At 53.4% G+C, this 20,835-nt stretch overlaps 1 protein-coding gene across 9 annotated transcripts in view; it reads right to left on the reverse strand.

Annotated features, from left to right (window-relative positions):
- The window catches only part of TSPOAP1 (TSPO associated protein 1), a 67,793-nt gene extending 49,747 nt beyond the window's left edge, over positions 1–18,046 (reverse strand). For all 9 annotated transcript variants that reach the window (XM_053995294.1, XM_053995295.1, XM_053995290.1 and 6 more), the window contains exons 1-4: positions 17,562–18,046; positions 5,352–5,459; positions 3,638–3,766; positions 1,433–1,609 (exon numbers count right to left, since the gene is read on the reverse strand). In XM_053995294.1, coding sequence (XP_053851269.1) covers positions 1,433–1,609; positions 3,638–3,766; positions 5,352–5,459; positions 17,562–17,840 — 693 coding nt within the window. In that variant the 5' untranslated portion in view covers positions 17,841–18,046. The remainder of the gene's footprint in view (positions 1–1,432; positions 1,610–3,637; positions 3,767–5,351; positions 5,460–17,561) is intronic.
- Between the last annotated feature and the right edge of the window lie 2,789 nt (positions 18,047–20,835).

A 20,835-nucleotide genomic window follows, 5' to 3' on the forward strand; every position in this document is an offset into this window, starting at 1 on the left:
CCATGTGCTTTTTTTCTTGGCCAGGAATGAATCTTGCTCACCCACTTCTGTCACATTCCTTTGCAATCTGTCATATATGTCCCTAGCAGGTTCAGGTTGCCCAGCACACTCTGCTAAGAAAATCAGAGTGCTTTGGAAAGGGTCTGTTCCCCTTTCTGTGGGGGCTTGAGGTGAGAAATCAAAGGAATGGGAAGGAAACTTCTTGCTGACACTGTAGAGCACGGAAAGACCTGGATATGTTTGTCCTTTGGTTTAATGCCAGGAAAGATCAATGGGGCAGCTCTGTACAAACACCAAATATACCCCATTGCTCTAATCCTGACTAGATGTACATTAGGGAAAGACTGAGAATCCACCTTCAAACCTGTAGTCAAACTGAATATGTGGGGAGGTCAGGGACAAAAATAAAGCTATTTTCAGTGAGGAAGTATTTGTCACCTAAATACCATGTAAGTAGGACAGGTAGCAGTGCAAGTGTTCATCTCAGCTGGGGGCAGGGAGGTAGGGTGTCACTTGACCACATTTGCATTAGCAAAACAGGGAAACCAGCATAGGCCCAAGTGTTACTGAGATCCTTTGGAAATTTCAACTGACCTAAACTGCAAGCATCCAGTCTGGGAATCAAAGATGCAACTTAGATGCCCAGAACAGGCTACTTTAGTCACCTTGAGTGGGAACCATCTCACTCAGCCCCAGCTGTCTGCAGAGGCTCCTTTCAGAACCATCACTGGGAAGAGCTTTGCAGGAGCGACACATCTGACCAGTCCTAGATCTCGGGATGAGCTGAATTACCACTTTATCCCACCATTTATATTGGCATGGCCTGTGCTGGTACTGAGGGGAATGCAGACCACCAGCCCAGGAGCAGACACCAGCACTGTGGATGGTTTCATGAATGCCCAGCCCTGCCTGGGGATTTGTAGCCTTCATTATAAACATGTCAGGAGGTACTGAGTTATCCCCAGTCTCATGGTGGCTGTTACTCCTCAGAAAGCTGCAGCTCGAAGCTTGGGATCTAGACTGTTTTTTGGAAACGTGCTGGTTGGCTTCTCAAAGAAATGCGTTAAAAGGAGGCCCTGCTTCTACATCTTGCTTGCAGCTCAGCCCTTTGAAAAGTTACCCCGTGTCTGTGGCTTCTCGGGGGTTCCCAGGGAAGGAGTTTTAGTCACTGCTGGAAATGGCAGCTCAGATCCATGAGCTGATGGAGGGACAAGCAGGGTGTCCCCCAACACACTCTTCTGGAGAGATATGGACAGTCTCTGCCACACACTCCCCCAAGTGTCCCCACTCAGCTCACACACGAAATCTCCTCCCCTGTTTTCAGCCTCCACTTGAGACTAATTCCCCCCAGACCACTTCCCAGAGCCTGGTTTCCATCACTGCTGTTGTGCTTGTTCCCAGCCCCGGAGTGATGTCCCACAAAGTGTCTCACCTTCCCTGTCAGGAGTTTAGCCTGCAGTTCCCGGCATTCCTGCTGCAGAGCTTCAATCTGCTTGTCTTTTGCCAGGAGAGCACTGGCCTGCTCTGTCAGGTCCTTGGCACGCTGGCGGGCAAATGCTTTTTTGCACAGTTCCAGGCTGGAGCCCTTCAGAGGCATCGGAGCAGTTACCTACACCAGAGAGCAGTGAGGTGTGCTCGTGTGTGAGAACCACCACCTCATCACCCCTTGGTGTTCCACAACCACCACCCCGTGACCCTTTGGTATTCCTTAACCACCACCTCATCAACCAGCACAGGGAGCACTGTCAAAAAATGCAGCCTGGCCCCAAAAGACAGGCAAAGAGACAGAGGAGCAGGACAGACCTACGGAAAAGTAGGAGAGGAAAGGCTGGATGGAAAAGTGGCTCAAAGAATAGGTGGGAAGGACAAGGTACTCAATAGGTACAGCCAGCATGGGGGCTGCAGGCAGGGCAGAAGTGGGGAGGAGAAGGAGAGAAAAACTGGATGAGGTAAAAAAGACAAGAGAAGACAGCAGAGAAGAGGGGAGAATGGCAGGAAAGATGAGCATGGCATCAAATATAGCCATGGGTTTCTAGTAGGAAAGGGCTTCTGCATGGATGGGCAGAAGATAGAGGGAAAAGCAGAGGCTAAGAAGAGCCCAGCCAGGGCCAGTGCAGCCAGGGAGGACTGGGAGAAAAGCGGGACTGGAGGAAAAGTAGTTCAGGTTCACATGCTCCCTGGGAGGGAGGAAAGCATAAGGTGGGGATGGCAGTGTGCTTAGGGGGAGTGGGGCAGGCAGGGACAGGCAGATGGCTGAGTATAGGCTCTGCCCAGACAGGAGATGAGGCTGCCTGGCACAGTGTCCCTGGGATGTCCCCATCCCTGGACCTGACTCTCCCACTGGGTACCAGCACTACAGACTTGGATGAAGGGGCAGCTCAAACCCTCTGTTCATTCCAGCCCTATGGGCAGTGAGGATACATCCAGTCCCTGGGTTTATCCAACCCTGCCTCTCTCTGCCCAGCTACTTTAATCTGCACAAAGCCTGACAATCTGGGAAGGGGATCTTCTGCTGCTACATCAGGCACATGGAATTATCTGTGTGAAGTTTTCTTCCCCAGGTCTTCCCAAGCATCTCATGCATGTGCAGAAGCTGTGTGGCCATGGTTTCACAGGACCTGGGTACCAAGCACTGGAGGGACCTGGTGCCAAATTAAACCCCAGCTCCTTAGGGCCCCTTCTCTGGTCGTACCTCCAACCCACCCTCCGAAAGGCTCAGCCACCCTAAATTGCTGCTGTCAGGACACATGGGCCAGCACAGGAGTCCAGCAAGTCAGTTCTCCAGGACTTGCACAGGCCCTAAACTGTCCCCACCCCAAAGTTTCACTGGGGAAACAAATAAAACAGTATTTGTATAGGTGCTGGAGGGTCTGCATAGTATGTCAAATGGTTTCTCTCAATAAAGTATCTGACAAGTCCATCTGTTGCCCTGCAGGTACCAAAACTCCGTGACAGATGGGCGACACAGTGCCTGGGGACAGAGAGGGAGTCAGTGCTAGGAAATCCCCCCTACCTTTTCTCCAGCACAGTTTTCACTTCCTCCTTTCTACCCTAAATGGCTTGAATTCCCCATCACAATCCCTGCTTTCCTTCAGGAAGGTGTGCCCAAGATCCCATACCCTACAGCCACCTCCCACTGCTGCTGCACCATGTCACACACTCCAGGGTTCATAACAAGCTGCTGTTGGGTTGGAAAAGGCAGAAGCCCTGTGGCTTGTGCAGCATTTCCAGTGAGGTGTGGATGGGACAGAGCTGCCTCTCACCCCTTCCTGTTTTGCTTCACTGCACTCCTTTTCTTATTCAAATCCTTCCTGTTTCTTTTTGATGAAGTCAGATGAATTATTTTCATGACTTGCCCAAAGAAAGCTGAGTTAATTACTTTAAACTATGACCTTACAGTAAGAAACCAAGCAGGAAGATATTCCTCAAACCAGCCCCCAAGAGGAGTAGAGAAGCTGGCGATGGCTGGGGTTGGTGATTCCTGCTCTGCTATGGCATGCAAAGCATGTTTGCTGTAGGTTTAAGACAAAGGGAAAGGAAAGGCCTTTCTAGCTCAATGGAAGCAGAAACCCAAAGGTCCTGGTGGTGAGGTGCTCTCCCAGCCCAGCTCCCAGTCACGGCACGTCCCGGCACCCACCACTTTGAGGTTTGCCTCCTGGAGCTTCCGGGCTCTCTCCTCCAGGCGCTTGGCAATCACCGCCAGCTCCGCGTTCTTCCTCTTCAGGTGCTTCACCTTCTCCTCTGTCTGGGGGAAGCAGCTCCTGCGCTGGAGAGCAAAAGGAGAAGTTGGAGTTGAAGTCTTTTCTCAGGAGCCAACATCCCTACCTCTACCTGACCTATATAGGGCACACAGGCTTTTTCCCTGCCAGGGCTTGGCCTGTTCTCCTGGAACTATCCCAACCATTGAACAATCTCTGTGGCCTCTCCAGTCCCTGAAAACGGTATTTTTCTGGTATTTTTGTTAATGTAATCTCTTCATCCCCATAAGATGCCCTTCACCCCACCCCAGACCATCCCACATGGTCCCTCTCCATCTGCATCCCTGTTGCAGGCTCTGCTAGGACTCAATATGTCTCCAGCATCAGGGTATCCTGGCCACCCACCCTTTGGGCTTTCTCTTCCAGAGTCTTCCCAGTTTATTTCCCCAGGATTACAGGACTCAACACTTCCCTGAGGATTTGTACTGCACCAGCACAGCAAGCTTATCTGTGTCCTTTCTGTCCTGACACCAAAGCATGAGCAGGAGAAGGCGACAAAGGATTTTATGATATTTGCAAAGCAAATTTCCTTTTTCTTCCTATTGATTCTGTTCTCTCTTAATCCCCTTTTATTTGTTATCTGTCTGTTCCAATAAGCTGCCTCTTGCCAATAGCTCCTTCTCCCAAGGTCGAACCCAGATGTGTTATGCTGTCTTTTCACATCAGCAGAAACGTCAGGTTGACTGATCCTCACATTTCCCTCCCTGCCCCTGTGAGAGTGCACCATGAGTGCCTGGGCTGGAAGGCTGAGGTTGATTTTTGAGAATCAAAATTTGACACACGGGCTTGTGCTTCACTAAAATCCAGATGATTGATAAGGGGTAACCCCTCGGGGTGCAGGTCATGCTGAATTTATGCTTTCAGTGTAAGAAAATGATCTAAAATATGTGTTTTGAATGGGGTGATATGAATCTGAAATGCTGAGCATGGCTGGGCTGCACCCCCACACTGCAAGGCTGGGTAAGGGGTGATGCTCTCCAGGGAGGATGCAGCAGGGGAATGTCCCCTCTTTCCTGAGAGTCCTGGCTAGCCCACTTGGGGAGTCAGGGATGAGGGAGAGGGCAGAAGGCAGATGGCCCAGGCTGTGGCAGCCTGGCTTGGCTTTGGGGTGCAGATGGGGAGGATCTTGGTTCTGGGCTCTCGTGGGAGCAGGGGGCAGTCCTCCACTGTCATCCACAGCCAAGGCTGAGTGAACCAGTGTTTCTGCTTTTCCAGTTAAAGAGGAAACAAGAGCAACTTCCCCTCCTCTGCCCAGCCCTGCTCAGCACTGCAAGGAAGGGTCCAGCTCCAGCTGACGGCTGCAGCATGAAGGCACACAGGAGACTCATAGCACCAGACCTCCTTTGTCCTCTGGCCCTGCCCAGATTACCCCATGAGCTCAAGAAGCATTTGGACAATAGTCCTGCATATGGTGTGACTCTTGGGGATGGTTCTGTGCAGGGCCAGGAGCTGGACTTGATGATTCCTATGGGCGCCTTCCCACTCAGCATGTTCTGTGATTCTGTGATCTCTTAGAGTTGGCAGCAGACAGCAGCTCTCTGTGTCCAGGACTCCCTCCCCACAGAGCATCCCATGATAGCATCTCCTGCTCACCAGCAAGCTGTTCTCCTCGGCTAGGCTGGCGCAGCGGTGCCGCAGGTCCTCCAGTGCACTCAGGAGCTTTGTGTTCTGGCTCACAAGGAAGCTGTAGTCAGCCCCACTCTGCAAAACAGCACGGAGAGGCAAGGCAGGGCTTCACCTGCCTGAGGCATGTCCTGCAGGGCCACAGGGCTTCACCTGCCTGGGGCTGGGACTGCAGGTCCTGCAGGCCCACAGGGATTCAGCAGGGGCAGTGGCAGAGGGGCCGCAGCCTCACACCAGCCCCAGCCCTGTGGTGAGCCTGGCCTGGCTGTGCCAGTGGCTGGAAGGGTCAGGGTGCTGGTGGCAAAGGGTGGCATGTGGGGGCTGATTGCAAGAGGAGGCAAGGCGCTGCATGTCCACTGGGGGACAACTGGCCTTTGAGGCCATTGTGAGGGTGGCAGCTGCTATCTCCATAGCTTTAAGAATTCTTTCAACTTCCACCTGGGAAAAAAGCCCAGACCCTTCTGTTGTCCTGAGCCTTGGCACCATCCAAACTGGCTCAGGTGAAAGAAGGGCAGAGCCAGCAAGACCCAGGCAGGCAGAATACAACCCCTGGCACCCCATGCATGTGTGCTTCTCCCCATGGCTAAAGGACACAGTGGTCTCCAGCACCACATGGCTTTGGAGGCAACCAGACTTCCTCGCCCTCTTCCCCACACCAACACTCATGTTTGGCCCAGGAGCCAGACCCCAGATCATCCTCTCTGTGTCAGCCTTGGCTCCAAAAGAAGGTGACATGCAAGATTCTTTGCAAACACCTTCATTTTGCCACCTCAAAAGCAGCAGCAGCAGCTCCTCTGCCAGGACCTGTATATAGACTTTTGTGGTTGCTGCTTCCTGCCCAGAGCAGCTCACCGCAGGCTCTCTACCGGAGCCAGCTCCCAGCAAAGATTTCTGGGCGTTAGCAAAGCTCAGAGCCGAGCTGCTGCTTCACAGCTGCCATATGGCAGTGCCTCGGGAAGATCCAGCTACATGTTTTCCCAGCAACCAGGCAGGTCTTGCAAGACCCACTCCAAGAGCCCCACAAGTCTCTGCAGTATGGCCGTGACCTTCCCGGTGTGCACAGCTCTGCCCTGCAGTTTTCCAGCCAAAGCTACTGGGGAAACATCTCTCACTCCCAAAGGAATGCTGCCCAGGAGCTTTCTGGGCAGCAAGAGCTCAGACAGGAGATCAGCTCTAGGAGATCTGACACTGGCTAAAACTCATTACGCTTTTGAACAATTCTGGTTTCTCCATCGTGTCCATTGTAGAGACAGGGCAGGAGATCAGTGCCACAAAATCCCCTCCCACTGAATTCCCCAGCGTGGTGCCATGTCCATGGCTCTCCCAACCTCTCACACCTGTATGGAAATGCTTTGACAAAGCAGGGAGGGAAAACACAGCTGAAGGAGGCTGAAAACAACAAGAAGAACAAAAAATCAGAAGATGACATCCAGCCCTTCCCATCAGCCTCATGTGGTATCCCCAGTCCCATCAACTCCTTGAGACACCAGGATATGACGTGCCACAGACTTTTGGCAGAGTGGTTTGTAGATGCCAACCCCTCCCCACAGAAATCCCAGGGTTAGTGAAATGCCCCATAGAAGGAGACTGTACTGCTACCCACAAAGTAAGAATACATCTTCCTCTATTTTTTTCCCCTCCTAGGCACTCCAGGCCACTGCTCCTGGGGACATTGCACTGCAGCACCTGGGTGCCCTCTCCTGCTCTCCAACAACTTAACCATCCAGGGATGGTTAGGCCCAGGCACAAAGGAAATCCCTGAACCCAGCATCACAGGGATGCTAAGAAGCTCCCCTGGGAGCCATGTGCCCGGTCTGTGCCCGGTACCAGCTCCTGCAGCATCAGTCCTATCCCTGCACCTTTACAGGTACAGTGAGGTGTCCCAGAGACCATTTCCCCCATCACCAACTCCAGGAACAACAAAGCACTTCCTTGGCCTGGGAATCCACGCTGCAGGTGACAAAAAGGGGACAAAACAGGGCAGGTTAATGGAGAGAGGGGTCCTACCAGCATCTCCTGTGCTGAGCATGGCAGCGCCTCAGGCTGGTCCCCTGCTGCCACCCCCGGAGCCAAGCAGGCAGCCTTGAATTAAGTCAAAGTGCATTATTTCCATCTCCTTGCCACTGCCAAGAGGCCTCAAAATTCTTGTCTGTGGTTGCCCTGAGACAGGGCGAGAACCATGAGCCAGCAGCCTCTGCACTGGGATGGGAGCAGGAGAGCTTTTGAGGAGGAGCTGATGTGCTCCTGCCTCCCCCACCAGCCAGTCAGGATTTCTGACATCAGCAGCATGGGGTTTCAGTAGGGGACAATCAGCACCTCCAGCACGGGGGATATTTTGAGAACCTACATTCAAATTTTTGCATTTGAAACCCCATTTTGGTAGCTATAAACCATTTAATTAGGGCAAGATGCAAAGGCTCATAACCCCTGACCCCCACCATGCCAGGCTGTCCCCAGCTCAGCCCAGGTTTTGTGTCATGACTCCAGAGCGCATGACATGGCAAAGGCTGGCATGTCCCTTCCCATTCTGTGGATGTGGCAGCCTCCCCAGGCAAAGTGCCATGGAGCAGGAGAGTGTGGCTGTGTGTTCAAGGCTGGGGCCAGGCACGGGGGCAAGTCTCCCCTGTGCCAGCATGTCCCTCTGTGGCTGCAGCTCCTTGGGGCTTTGCCCAGAGAGGCACAAGGGATGGCAGCAGCGAGAAGACGTGGAGGCAGGAGATCCTCACTGTGCCAGGATGTCTGTCCCGCGCGGGGACCTCACTGCCACAAAAGCTTTGCCAAACCTTCCTGTTGGCTCTGAGCCAGTGCTGGCTGCGTCAGCTGAGCCCTCCTCCAAGACCACGGAGAGCCTGGAACCGAAGGGCTGTCTAGACGTCATCCCATGCTCATTAAACATTCATTTCCTATAATGAAATGGCTTTTAATTTATCAACTGCTCTGCAGTTCCTTAAGGATCCCTCGCTGCACGGCGCAGCCTCGCTGCTGGCTGCACTCAGGGCTCCCATGGTGCTTTTCACGGGGAGTTGGAAGAAATCATTAGGTAGGAGAGACACAGAGGCTCCCTCCATAGTGACTCATTCAGATGAAGATATACAGAAGTGTCAGCAGGAGCTGGAATCCAAATGCATTCCTTGGTCAAGGTGGTTTGCTGTAAGCCGAGGCAGAGCTGACACCATGGGGCAGCAGAGAGGGTCTCCAAGCAGCCACATTCCCCAGATCAGGAGCATCCTTGGCCACTAAAAAATTAACTTAAAAATTAATACAGGTGATGTGGTCTTTTGCCACAGGGAAAGTTTCTAAAATGAGAGGAAGGCAGGAACAGAACAGCAGGGATGCTGAGGGAGGAGAGCAGGAGGCACGTGGCTTTGAAGCCTCTGTTTTATCTGTCATCTCTTTTGGCAAGTGAAGCCCAAAGTTTCTCCAAGATGCATTGAAAACAGCAAGGAAAGAAAAGCCTCAGCATGGCAGCTGCCAGAAAACTGCTGCTTTTTCACCTGAAAGCTTCAAATGCACCGTAGAGCAGCAGTGGCTTTTGCAGGGAGAGGTGCCCAGCCAGGCTGTTAAATGGGTCATGCAGGCAAAATCCCTCTGGAGCACCCAGCATCCGGCACAGTCCTTAAAGTCCTGCAGAAAACTTGCAGGAGGCCATCGGGGGACAGTAAATCAGCCAGGCAGTGCCTGCAGCCGTGCTCTGCAATGCGGCTGGGGCTGTGCCGGCACCGCAGCACGGCCTGGCACCCACTGGCCTGGGGCTCCCCCAGCCAGCCCCGGGGAACAGCCGAAGTCTAAACCCAGCCTTGCTTTGAAATCCCTGCTGAAAGCCAGACAGGGAGGAGGAATTTACCAGGTGGCCCCATGAGCAGGAGGTCTCAGGTAGACTTTGGAAACAGGCAGGCACACAGCTGATCTGAAAACATACCTAATTTGAGGGTGTATAAACCATACACAATTTAAAGGTGTATAAACTACTAACAATTTCAAGATGCCCTGATTTCTCCATCTGCAGCTGATCCAGGGTCCAGTTCCTGGGTTTGCTTTGCAGGAGCCATCTCTGAATACAACCCCTCTCTGCAGACACCTTGCAGAGTGACCCAGGTGAAGCTATCCCAGCTCTCCTGCTGTCTTGGATATATTAAATCCACCACCTCTCCTTCCTTTAAAATCATTGTCCCCAAGCCTCCACCATGTCCAAGCCCTTTAGCTGTTTGTTCCAGCTGACGTTAGTAATTAGTTCCCTTGACTTCTCAATCTTCTTTCCTTAGAAATGAAGCCTGTCATTGCCAATCCATTTTCTCCTCTTCCAGACAGTTTCAAGGGAATCAGCCACCTCACAGGACAAAATTATTTTCCATAGGCTGCTCTTTTGCAGTGCCCTCACTGCATGTCAAAAGCAAGACAAAAATAGCCTCACCTCCTGTTGGGTCAGTGAGCAGAGTCAGCCCCAGCACTGCCGGCACAGTGAGCAGCCAGCACATCCCCACCCAGGGAACAGGAACAGTGCTGCCAAAGGTGTGGGAGAAGTAAGAGACATGCCTGGGATGAAGCTTGATTATCCTGCCACTCCTCTGACAGGCAGTGTGTCCCACTGTGCTTGTTCTGCTTCCTTCCTGCATTTTGCGCCATTCCTGGTTTCAGACACAAACATCTCTGTTGTGCCCTTGCCTTTAGGGCACTTCCCCAGAACCCTGTGTGCTGCCAACTCCCCTTTCCATCAGTCAGCATTTTCTCCTGCTGCCTATTCCTCTTCCAGCCTCCTACTTGCCCTTAGTTATGTGATTTCCTCATTTATCTGATTTTTATCACCCCATGTAACAAATTCATGGAAGAAAATATCCATCTAAGGCTATTAACTTCAAAAATCCTGCCTCCAGCATGGAGTGCTGGAGCCATGAATTGGAAGATATTCAGGGAATATTCAGGGGAGCAGTCACTATACATTTGCTGTTTCTCTGCATTTCCCCAGGCATCCTCTCCTGCACACCCTTTGACCACTGCTAGCTCTTCATATGCTCCTGACTGGGTGTTTAAAATGAGATGCAGCTGAAATTGAAGTCTCGTAAAACCAGGTTCTCTCTATCTTAAAACCCTCTGTGGAAGCACCATTATGAATCCCAGGAACACAAACTGAGCTATTCCAGGAGGAGAATAATCAGCTCAACAGCCCTGATGGACCTGGCTCACTGTCCTTTGATGAGCTCAGCTTCTCCAGCCTCCCAACCAGGGAGAAATTAATGTTCCTGCAAAACTGAGACAGGGAGGAATGTGAGTGGAAAATAAACTCCCAAGGCAGAGGATCAGCTCTCCAAAATCCAAGGCTGCAGCTGGGTCCAGGGTGCAATGTGACACAATTCCTCACGTTTGACAGCAAATCCAAAAGGCACAAGGATTTGCAAGGAGATGAGAGAAAATGGCACTGAAATACCTCATGGCTGCTGGGAAGGTAGTTCTGAAATGCTCCTGAGGTGCTGCACATGTGATTCTTCATCCTTCACCATCAGACAGAAAATAGGGCAGGGAATTGTGAGGAGTGTAGGGTTTGGAGAAGCCATGGGCAACTCTGGCAGGGGACAGGTGCTGCTCAGGGTGCAGGTTCTCATCTGGCTGAACACTGCTGGTGTTGCCAGTTCTTTTGTTTGACCAGTTTGCTCCTGGCCCTGCTCTCCAGTGGGCTGTGGAGACATGTCCCTGCTTCCAGATGGCCAAGACCTGCCTGAAGCAGAGGCATGACAAGGTCTGTGTGGCCCTGGACAGGCTTTCCCCAGCTGTGACCCAGCTCTCTCCATGTTAAGCACAAAGTGTTTTGCAATCCCAGGTTGTGTGCAGCCGCAGACTGCAGCTGATCCATCAGATAACCTGCAGCAGCGCCAGGTTGTGCAACACTCTTCAAGTACAGGAACATCACCCTCCTGCTCTTGGGCCACTGTGTGACCCCTGGCCACGCCTGTGTCCCCTGCAGGGTCTTTTCCCCCTACACACCTTGTAAGAAAGATATCCGCATTTTGTAAGGTGAAAAAGGTACAAAGCCTGTTCTCCCAACTACCCTTTGAACACTGGTGTACAAGTGTCTCCCTTGTCTCTTACCAGCTTCCAGAAAGATTTGGCCAAGCTCCACTCTTGGTAAAGTAGGACTGTGCTCATCCCCACTGCACTCAGGGGGCGTTGCCATTTCACTGCCCACCTGGGGAATGTGAGTGGAAAATATTGTGTGGAAAACAGGCTGTGCACCGTAAAGCCTGGTCAGGCTGTAACATTCTGAAGCCAAGACAGATAAGCTGTCTTTTTCCCCCACTGCAGAATTTTCTGGATGCTGCTGAACAAATCATTGAATCTGCAGAGAAGTAGCTCATGCAACATTATTTCCACTATCTTAAAAAAATGCAAAATGTAGAAGATGTGAGAAGCAATGTGTGAAAAACTTCAGTGCAAACACAGAAAGACTTTGCAACCTCTACTGCTGTGTACTCATGCACATTGCAAATTATTTGAGCTAAAACATGGGTACTGTAAGATATTTCTGGAGCTTTTTTGTTGCTTAGCTCTAAGCAGAGGTCAGTCTGCAGCTCCCAGCACTGCAGGCTCAGGCTCAGACCACCCTGAGGTCTTTGTGGAGCATCTGGACTCTTTCTGGATACCATGTGTCAGATAATTCTATTTTGTGAACATGCATAAAACCCCTGGTGAAGAATTATAAAATTTAGTTCTTTCCAGGTTTGGTATTTGATGGCTGGAGTAGTGTGGCAGCAGCTCTCTGGCCACAGACAGCAGGCACAGACTTTCCCAGGCATTTTTTCCCGGGGAAGACTGTGAGAAGATCAGAGGAAAGAATGAGAAACAATTCTTATCTCCACTTACACCTGCTGTTGTGCACATGTGGAATGTGCCATGGAGATTTGTTTACCAAAGGGTGATTTCTTAATTGGATACTGGATGGTATTTGGATGGATTGACCAATTAGGTCAAAGCTGTATCGGACTGGCTGGAAGGGTTACCAAGTTTCTTAATTAGTATAGTATAATATAATATAAGATGATATAATAAAGCAATTGATCAGCCTTCTGCAATCATGGAGTCAATGCTAATTATTACCCAGCTGGAGACCTGCGGCGACAGAGTAGGGATGATTGTTCTCTGATATCTCATCTTTCCTGTAACAGAAACTCTAATCCAGAGGAACACTCCCAAGAAAGGCATGAGACCTCTGCCTTCACCCTGGGAAGCCACTGAGCTGCAGCTCAGTGAATCAATCCCCTGCCCATACAGAAGAGCCACAGCCCTGTAAGAGGATCATGGCTTGCAAAGTCAACACCAACTCTCCTTCTCACCACAGAGCCTCAGCAGCAACATCCTGATCACAGATGTGCTTTGATCAAGTGGAAATACTTGATTCCTCAACATAATCAGCTCTGAAGAGGTACATTTGTTCTTCCACCTTGCAGAGTACCTCAGGGAGCTGAGGGGCAGATTTCGTATGTACAAGTCACTTTTTTCCCAGAAATCTGCACTGCAGTTTCTCACCCACTTCTTCCTATTTTCCAAATCACTGGCAGCTTCCCAGGGGCCAAGAACACCTTTTCTTTTGGGTCACATTGGCTAAAAACCTGGTCTAGTTGCCCAGGCTATGGCATGATTAAATAGGAAGGAATTGTTCCCTGGGAGAGGAGGCCCTGGCAAAGGGTGCCCAGAGCAGCTGTGGCTGCCCCTGGATCCCTGGCAGTGCCCAAGGCCAGGCTGGACAGGGCTTGGAGCAGCCTGGGACAGTGGGGTGGGACTGGATGGGCTTTAAGGGTCAACACAAACCACTTTGGGATTTTGTGATTCGAGGTTGGGATCAGTGTTCTTGCTCATCTTGGTCATGGTCTGGCAATGGCCAACAGCAAGACAGTGTGACAGCCTTGTCCCAAATCCAGTTTATCTTCACCAGCCCAGAGGAGCCAAGGACACAGTGAGGAGGCACTGCTTGGTGTCCCTCACCCTCCATATTCCACACAAGTGACCTGGCCAAGCCATTTGGACATGTCCTTGCACAGAAGGCATGAGTTTAATAAAAAAAAAAAAAAGAGCTAAAATGAGCATTGCCTTCCCCTTCCCAGTCTCACTTTGCCTTGTTTTCCATTCATTCCTACAAACAGAGAGGCACTGGCTCTTCCTGGCAGGCAGCTGCCTGAGATGGCCATGCATCCATAGTGCTGCAGCAAACAGCACTAAGGAATTTGCATGAGGCTGTGCACTGCCAAGCCAAGGAAAATTAATTTACTCAGATTTTGAGAATGATGGAATACAACCTTCTAATTGGGATTGCATGAAATGGCAAGAACTGGCTCCATTGCCCAAGGTCTCCCTGTCCTACTGCCATCTTTCATCCTGCTGACCTACCCTTCCCAGTCAAAGGTGCAGCTCTACACATCCTCAGACACTAAATGAACAGCTTTCCAGCTTTGCCAATGGAAAATCTGAAGCTCTTGAAAGACCACAAATTCCTCAAAAGGCACTGAGTTTATCATTAAATGCAGCTTGGCCTGAGCACTTGACATGGAGGATATTTACCAGCATTTTATAATTCTTCCTGTGTCTCTGCTTTGTTTTATTAAGCCCTACTGGGACCATCAGGGTTTTTTTGGTGTTTTTTTTTTGTTTGTTTGTTTGGGGTTTTTTTGTTTGGTTTTTTTTTGTTTGTTTGGTTTTTTTTTTTTTTTTGTTGTTTGTTTTTTTTTTTGTGGCTATTTAAATTCCTACTCACTGGAGGGGTCCTTGAGTTAAGCATTTTCAACTGGGTTTACAAATTTATTGAATATTCTCAGCTCCACATGACTTCAAGGGAAGCTGAGGCTAGGATTTTCAGAAATTCAAATCCAAAGCAACCTCTTGTGATTGAAAAGAAGTCATGAGAACTAGCTCAGAGCACTCTAACTGTGCCCCTTGCCTGTGTGGTTCTGGGATGGGAACATGGAATGGTCAGCTGCTGAGCTCATCCCTTCCATGAGTGATCTGGGGAGCTTGGGGAGATGAGTAATCCTGGCAGGGAAGGATGCAGGGAATATGCAGAAAGTGAACAACCTTGATCCTTGTCCAGTGTAGGGCACCAGGAGGGAGCTTTCCCTTCAGCAACCCACTCCCAAACCACCCTGAATTTTCCAGGGCCAAAGCAGATCCCGCTGGAGCAGCATCCCCTGGGAGATGCAGGCAACTGAGCTCTTGTGAGAAGTGCTCTAAAATCCATCTGACAGCATTCTGGGAACTTTCCAATTTCCAGACAGACTGTATCTGTGCCACTTTAACCTCATTCTTCCTACACAGACAACATTTTTCTCCTTCTCTGATATTCATTATTTGGATCGGGATCCTACCCTGCAGTGCCTGGAGATTCTCAGGAGGAAAGTAATTTCTTATGGCTCATGTCCACACAGAAATTTTGGGAAGCAGGACCAGAGCAATTCCAAAGGCCCAGGAGGAAGGAAACACTTGTGACAACCCCCAGACAGCATTATGCAGTGGGGCCATGGTAGGACACACTGCTTTGCTGAGGAGCTGGGAAAGCCTACAGTGCCTTGCAGGATGTAGGAACATGTGACAAATGGATGGAGAGATGCGAGCACAAACCTCAACAAGGAAAATTCCCACCAGGCTATGGACAACATCTCTCTGGTGTGATCCCAGCCCCTGGCGATACTCAACACTTGCCTGGTCAGGACATGATCAGCCTCTTGCAATTCTTGGGGCAGAGGCTGGATGGGAGGCTCCAGGTGTGTCCCTTCGTCCCACCTCCCTAACTCAGAGTTCCTCTGCCAGCTCCAAGACAGGAGAAGGGCAACAGCACTCTCCACACTCTGCACTCAGGAGAGACGCAGGCAAGGACGCCACGATTAACTTGACCTACAGATGGTTTAATGCCTCTCCACAGCCTGTCCCCGAGGGAATGGCTGAGCAGTGGTGGCAGGAGCTGGGACACACAGCAAGAGTGTCATCGTAAAATCAACACCTTTAATCAACTCTGTCAGCGATGAGCCCTCAGGGGGCTCTTCCCCACACCAAGAGAGGACTCCCTGGAGGCAGCTGTCCTGTTCACATAATGCAGCTCTGACATCCAAGGACAAATGTCCTAAGGGAAGCTCAGCTATGGCAGCACAACACACAGGTGTGTCCCAGCCTGGCCAGGAGCAGCCGAGCTTTGGAGGGGAGAGCTGTGCAAACTCTAACAGCTAACATAGCTCTAACAGCTCTAACATAGCACCTTATCCCCAGGTTGGAGGGTGTCGCTCCACATCCCAGCAGCACTAGCACTGGGGACAGCAGCACTGAGCTCCTTCCTGGGGCTCAACCGGAAGCCTTTCACATCCCTAAAGCCACTTGGCTCCAGGAGAAACCGCTGATTTTTTTTTTTTTTCCCAGGAAAACACAAGGTAACCTTTCTGGTGATCAACATCATTGTTAAGGATGGTACTGCTATGGTACCACCAGCACACTCCAATGACATCACAGTGCCACTGTGGCACTGCCACGATGCAGCACCAGTCCCACAGCATCATCAGTCTGGCACCAGAGCACATCAGTCTGGCACATCACAGCACCACCAGCACCAGCAGTCCCACTACAGTACATGCTGCTCTGCTGGTACTACTATGGTGCTGCCACAATGCCATGGGAAGGCTCCCACCCAGCTAGGAGCCTCCAGGATCGCAGGAAAACACTCAGCGCAGCTCGAGGACCAAGGCAAACTGGATGGCAGGTGCTCAGCAGTCACCTCCATAGAGACCAATGGGGGGGACCCAGTGCAGGCACCAGCAAGAACTGGGGCACAGCTCCCACCCCACAGGTGCAGTTCAGCTCCAGGAGCACCCACAAACACCCCTCTCAACCAGCCACTTGCCCTCCTTCCAATCCCAGCCTTCCCACCCAGGCTCCCACCAGGACACAGCACCCACTCCCTCCCTTGCCAGCCAGCTCTCCCAAAGGAAAGTGTTCCAGGACACGCTGGGCAGGGCTTGCAGCAGGCTGGTCATCTGGGCTGGAACCAGATGGTTTGTAAGGTCCCTTCCAACCAAACCATTCCAGGATTCTCTGAAGACAGTAAGTCTGGCACAACTGACTGGACTCCTGGGATACAAAAGAGGGGTGGGAGTAGAAATCCATCCTGTTCTGCCATCCCATATTTTGACTGCAGTGCTTCTGGCACAGCCAGAGCTGGGGTCAGAGTCCAGCCAAGGTTCAGTGTGGTCTTTCCCTAAGCATCACAATAAACAGCCCTTCAGAACAGACCCTTAACAAACTGGGCTGCAGTAAAATCACGTTCTACCTCGGTGGGTTTCCAGGGGCGCCGTTTCTCTGCAGGCTGCTACAGGCTGCTCTCCAGCTGGGCTCAGCAGCATGGCACAGCCTTGCTCAAAACACCCCTGCTAAACCCCGACCAGCACTGGTCAGCTCTTCTCCCCTGTGCTCAATAAGAAAAGGTCAAGAGCCATTTTCTCCCCTATTTTAAAAGCACCACAGAGCTTCCCCAGATTCCAGGAGACCTCAGGAAGATGGCTGATGTTCCCCATGGGAAAGGGCTGCAAGCTGTCCTAAACAGGGTGAACCGATGAACTTCTGTGACCCAGATCAAGGCAGTGAGACCCTGAGGAAGCCTCTTGGGCTGTTTCTAGGGAGATGCTGCAGGGGCCGGGCATTGTACTGCCCCGAGGTGCCCGGGTGCTGCCTGCGGGGGCTGGTTCCTCCTGCAGTGGAGGTGTCCCAAGCCCTCCAGGGCTCCCCAGAGAGGAGAGAGGATGCTCTGGAAGAGGGTGGCAGTGAATCATGTCCCTGCCACTACCTGCAGAGCCACTGATGCTGCCGGAACGGGGCCATGCCGCAAGGATGGCTCAGCCTTGGCTGGTGCAGGGCTGTGCCTGTTCCAGGTGGGCTCTGCCCAGCGCTGGCTCCGTCAGGGCTCCGGCAAGACCCCGCACCAGCTCCAGTGTCTTCCAGGCAGACGCGGCTGGAAATCCCTGCTGAAGGGCAGCAAAGGCTCCATTCTGTCGCGCGGGTGTGTGGCAGCGGCTGTGGCAGGTGCCGGCCCCACGGGGATGGTTTTGTGGATGGCTCAGCCGCAGCCCCGCGCTCCCAATTTCCCGTTCTCGTCTCGTACCGAGCTGACATCCTCCTGCCTCTCCCCTAGAATGAGCAAACACAGTCCGACCCCCGCCTTACCTTGGGGGGTCTGTCTGTCCGGTCCATCGCTCGTAACGGCCTGACGAGCTCCGGTGCGGAGTGAACCCGCTGGGGGTCCGGCGGAGGGACGCGGCGGGACCCCGAGGACTCTTCCTGGGGCTGGGATGCTCCGTCCTGCTCCGACCCCGGGGACAGCTGGCAGCCGGCCGTGTCACCCCCCGCGCCTTCACGCGTGTCCAGGTCCGGGCAGGCGGAGGCGGCGGGGACACCGCTCTGCCCCGTGGCCGCGCTGGGCACGCCGCGCTCCGGCTCTTGCATGGCTGGGGCAGGGCTGGGCTCACTCCGCACCGGCCAGGGCTGCCCGAGGCATCGGGAGCCGGCAAGGGAAAGCCGAAGGCATCAGAACGGCGGCGGGAGCAGCCCGGGCCGCACTCCTCCGCGGCGGGAGCGGGGCCGGGGGCGGCCGCAGCAGCAACATCCCCGCACCGGGGCTGGCTCCGTCCCGCACCGGGAATGGCTCCGTCCCCGCCCGGATCCGCGTCTCCCTTTGCGGAGGCAGCTCCCACCGCCCTCAGGCCCCCGCCGCCCCCGGCCCCATGACGTAGCGGAGGGGCCGGGGGAGCTGCCAGCCCCTCGCCGCGGCCCCGGGCAGCCCCCGGCGCAGCCGCCGCCGAGTCATCAATACGGAGCCGTGCCGGGCAGCCCGGGGGGGGCGCGCCGCGCCCCGGGCCGCCAATGGCGGCGGCTCCGCCCGTTTCCACGGCAACGCTGCGGGAGCGGGGTCTGGTGCCTATTGATGAAGCGGCGGCGGCGGGGCAGCAGCCGCGCCGAGCCCGCATCACCCTGCACCGCAATTCCCCCCACCGGCGCCGGGGACCCTCGGAGCCCCACACGCCGCCGGGATGGGGGTTTGGGGACAGCACTGGCACGAGCCCCTGCTCGGCTCTGCCCCGGAATGCTCAGCTCTGGCCCTGGATACCCGACTCCGGCCCCAGGATACCTAGCTGTGCCCCAGGGATGCTCAGCTCTGTCCCGGGGATGCTCAGCTCTACCCCAGGATGTGCCGTTCTGCCCCAGGGATGCTCAGTTCTGTCCCGGGGATGCTCAGCTCTGCCCCAGGATGCCTGATTTGCTGCAAGGATGCCCACCTCTGCCCCGGGCATGCCCGACTTTGCCCTGGGGATGCCCTTAGCCCTGCTCAGGATGCCTGGTTCTTTCCCAGGCATGCTCGCACACCTTCCTTCCATGTGAGCTAAACCTCGGTACCTCCCGAGCAGGTGCTGGAACCGTGCTGGAAACAACCCTCTTTTGAAAAGGGCTGGGCCCCGCCTGCAGCACACCCGGGACAAGTGGCAGAGCAGGGAGAGGGCGGTTGATGTGATCCTTGCCGACAGGAGCTCGCAGCATAATGCTACAGCCAAGCGGGCTCCGCCATCCCCGAGCACACGGAGCAGGCAGGCGTGAGAGGCTCTGCCTCTCCCTGCCTCCTCCCTGCTGTGCTGTGTCTTTGATGAAGATCACATCATACATCGGGCTGCACAGTGTTAGTGATGCTCAGGGGAAAACCCCTGGGCCATCCCGGGGGAAATCTGTCTGGACCTCCTCCCCAGCCCCACTCAATGCTTGACCCACTGCAGAGCAAGGTTTGCTGATCCCAAACCCAAGAGGGATTGAGGATCCCCAAACCCCTGAGCAGCTGTGACAGGTCCCACCTCCCCACGTCCTTGTGTGTGATAAGAGCTCTCAGTCCCACTGCTGGCGCCTCCCTGCTGCGGCGTGGGGGTGGCATTTGGCATCTCCCATGTGCTGCTCCCTTTGTGGCGGTGGAGCCACCAGGAGAACCTGCCTGGGGCCACCTTCTCCAGGGAAGGTACCGTGGGGGGTCTTCAGTGCCCCTGTCAGACACCACTTTGTAGGCACTTCCTTTGAGCAGCTTCTCCAGCCCATCCAGCTGAGCAGATGTGTCATCTCTTGAACCCAACGCCATCAGCTGTGTGTCACATCTGCCTGAGCCCAGGCCACACAAGCAAGGCACCATCGAGACAGTAAATTCACTGCCGACTGCCAGGGGCGTAAGACCCACTTGGATGGGTCCTGTGTGTAGGGAGTTGTCGCTGGGTCTGGCAGACTCTCTCTCACATCTGGGTGTGGCTACAAGTCACCTCTCACAGCATGCAGGACTCTGCCATCCCACCTGAATCCAGTATCTCCAAGCCCATTCCTAAGGGGTGTTTGTGTGTGGTTGGAAGGAAGCCCTAAGCTTTTAATGAGCAGAAAATGAGACCAAAGAGAAGATTGCAGAAAACTTATCCCACCTTCCTGTGTGTTCTGGTACTCATGTACCTTCCAACCACCAGCTTATATGGCTTCTTCTGCTGCAGGAACAGGTCAGGATAGATGTCACCATCTCCCACCGCTCAGATCCCCTCAGTTCCTGCTTGTGGCTGTTCCCCCTGGTGGGGTACTGGCAGGCTCCACAGGTGCTGAACCAGTGTGGAAAACACCCAGGCACTGTTCAGCTCCCCAATGAGACAGAACAAGCAGGTTTCATTAGAAGGAGGCAGCAGCAGTGGGAGGAGAAATGCACCCTGATAAGATCTCGTGTGGCTGTCAGCCTTCCCAGAACCCCCCTTGCTTTGTGCTTCCACTGGCCTGTGCTGCTCACAGGCTCTGCTTGGCTCATCTGGGACATGCTGCCACCACTGTCCCCTGAGCTTTTTTCCCCTTGTCCCACTCATCTGTGCCACACCCACCTGGCTCCATGGCACTGCTAGGGCCTGCTGCCCTGGAGAAAGAGGGGCCAGGGATGCCCCAGACTCAAGCCTGGATCACCCACTGCCTTCAGTGAAAGCCCCAGTTAGGTGAGGTGAAGGATGGGGTGTCTAGCCCTAACCCTAACCCTAACCCTAACCCTAACCCTAACCCTAACCCTAACCCCAACCCCACACCATTCCTGGGGAGAGGATATCTCCTGAGGCCCTGAGCTTGGGAAGCTGGAGATGATCTTTCACATCTTGGCCAGCCTACAGCTGGATAAGTCTTTAAAGTCTTCTTAAGTCTACTTAAAAAGGATAGAGGAAAAAGTTTATCTCGGCTATTGAAGACTCAGTGGGTCATGAGGTCCCTGAGCTCTGAGTCACAAAGTTCTCATGAGGGCTACGGGAATGGGCTGCTTCAGGTCCCCTTGGTCCCCCAAGTCACCCAGGGATCTGCTGTGGGGCTGTGCTCCCTGCAGAGGAGACCTAGAAAGATCCTTGAAACTCCCAGGACAGGGGAAACCACAGGCCTACGGAAAGGAGGTGATGATATAGAG

The sequence above is a fragment of the Vidua macroura genome, chromosome 20 (assembly GCF_024509145.1).
Source record: "Vidua macroura isolate BioBank_ID:100142 chromosome 20, ASM2450914v1, whole genome shotgun sequence".
Classification (NCBI taxonomy): domain Eukaryota; kingdom Metazoa; phylum Chordata; class Aves; order Passeriformes; family Viduidae; genus Vidua; species Vidua macroura.